The following is a 1,702-nucleotide window of genomic DNA, read 5'->3' on the forward strand; positions in this document are numbered from 1 at the left end:
TGCCCCCTCACCCACCCAATGGTCAGCACTCCCTGCTGAAGCCGCTCACAGCCCACACAAAACTGTCTGGAGCAGGCACAGGCAGCCCCATGCGGGCTGTGAGTGACTGCAGCATAGGGTGCTGGCCTTAGGGCAGGCAAGGTGCTGCTTTTCCCCTATGCTCAGCACCAGCTTGTAACCCACCCTACTGCAGCCTGGCAGTGGGACCGGGTTACAAGGTAGAGCTAAGCGCAGTGGGCAGAGAAAGCAGTCCCTCACCTGCCCCATGCCTGGTGCCCCACACTGCAGCAGCTCACAGCCTGCCTGGGGCTGCTTGTGCCTGCTCCAGACAGCCCCACATGGGCTGCGAGCGCCTGCAGCATGGGGCACTGGTCATGGGGTGGGCGAGAGGCCGCTTTTCTCTGTGCAGGAGAGGAGCCTGGAGAAAAGCTGAGCGCAGGGTGGGAAGTGGCCCCTCCCACACCCAGTGCCCCATGATGCAGGCACTTGCAGCCCGCATGGGGCTGTCTGGAGCAGGCACAGGCAGCCCCATGCAGGCTGTAAGCAGCTGCAGTGCAGGGCACTGGGCATGGGGCAGGGAGAGTCTGCTTCCTCACCCTATCTTCCTTCCCTGCCCAGGGTCCCCACCTCTCACTTACTTGGGCTTCCTGCACCGGGGCAGCCAACCCAGAAACCCCAGCTGGGGCTTACAGCTGGGGGGTGGGGCCAGGCAGGCCCTGCTGTTGTTGGAGCCCCCCCACTGGGCTTCCCCTGGGTCCTACTACCCTTGGTTTCTATCATTTTTGACAGGAACCAAAGACAGAGAAATATTCATTTTCTACCTTTTTTTTTTTTTTTTTTTTTTTTTTTTTTTTTTTTTTAAGGGCCCCCCGCGGGTGGGTTAAGGGGCCCCCCGGGGCTGGATAGAATGCCCTCGCAGGCCATATCCAGCCTCAGGCCGTATTTTGCCCAGCCCTAATATAGATAAAGCAAAAACTAATCTTGCCCCAGAGAGGTTAAACTAGTATTTTGGGTAAAGATACATTCAGAATTAATTTTTAAAAATAAAATAAATATCTAGCTTATAAAAGTCTCCACATATACACAGTACAAGCACAACATTAAGATCAGCAAGTCAGTACAAAACAGAGCAGGTACATAATCAGTATGGCATTTCTACAGACTTCAAGATCTTCTCTCTTTCTTCTGCAGTAGGCATATCTGGTTTCACACCATCTCTCCTCCTTTGCACCATAATGTTCTGCTGAAAATAGAAGAAAGAGTATGAGAACACACAGTTTCTCAGAAGTCTGTCTCTGAAATCAGCTACTACTCCGAATGGACTTCTGAGAAGAAGCACTTCTTATATCAGAAGCCAGGTATGTAAATCTGATTAGCTGATAACAACTAAGTGAACTGGCATTTAAAAAAGTTAAGCAATGTCAGATAATCACCTTACTGTTCAGTAGACATTGAAATTAAATACTGTTCACAAACTATAGAATTCCTTTGGCACAACATCAGATTAATACATAAATTGTATGGTCCACAAGAAGTACTGACCAAGCATGATTTGAAAAAGCCTTTTGTTGATGCCTTTTCTCTTTTACTGATAGGGTAGAAGGGAAGATATTCTCATCTGCAGCTTGTCCAAATGTACAAAGTTTCCTGCAACATCTCCAACACCAAAAAAAAAAAAGTGGGGGGGCGGGGGGGGGGGGGG

General features: G+C 49.9%; 1 protein-coding gene across 4 annotated transcripts in view; it reads right to left on the reverse strand.

Moving 5' to 3' along the window:
• Positions 1 to 880: 880 nt before the first annotated feature.
• CHCHD7 (coiled-coil-helix-coiled-coil-helix domain containing 7) overlaps positions 881 to 1,702 on the reverse strand; it is a 6,231-nt gene continuing 5,409 nt past the window's right edge. For 2 of the 4 annotated variants that reach the window (XM_025214180.1, XM_006032417.2), the window contains exon 3: positions 881 to 1,240. In XM_025214180.1, coding sequence (XP_025069965.1) covers positions 1,142 to 1,240 — 99 coding nt within the window. In that variant the 3' untranslated portion in view covers positions 881 to 1,141. Of the gene's footprint in view, positions 1,244 to 1,702 lie in introns of all 4 variants that reach the window. The other 2 variants (XM_014524073.2, XM_006032416.2) reach the window with 1 other exon arrangement.

This window comes from Alligator sinensis, unplaced genomic scaffold, assembly GCF_000455745.1.
Source record: "Alligator sinensis unplaced genomic scaffold, ASM45574v1 scaffold999_1, whole genome shotgun sequence".
Classification (NCBI taxonomy): Eukaryota; Metazoa; Chordata; order Crocodylia; family Alligatoridae; genus Alligator; species Alligator sinensis.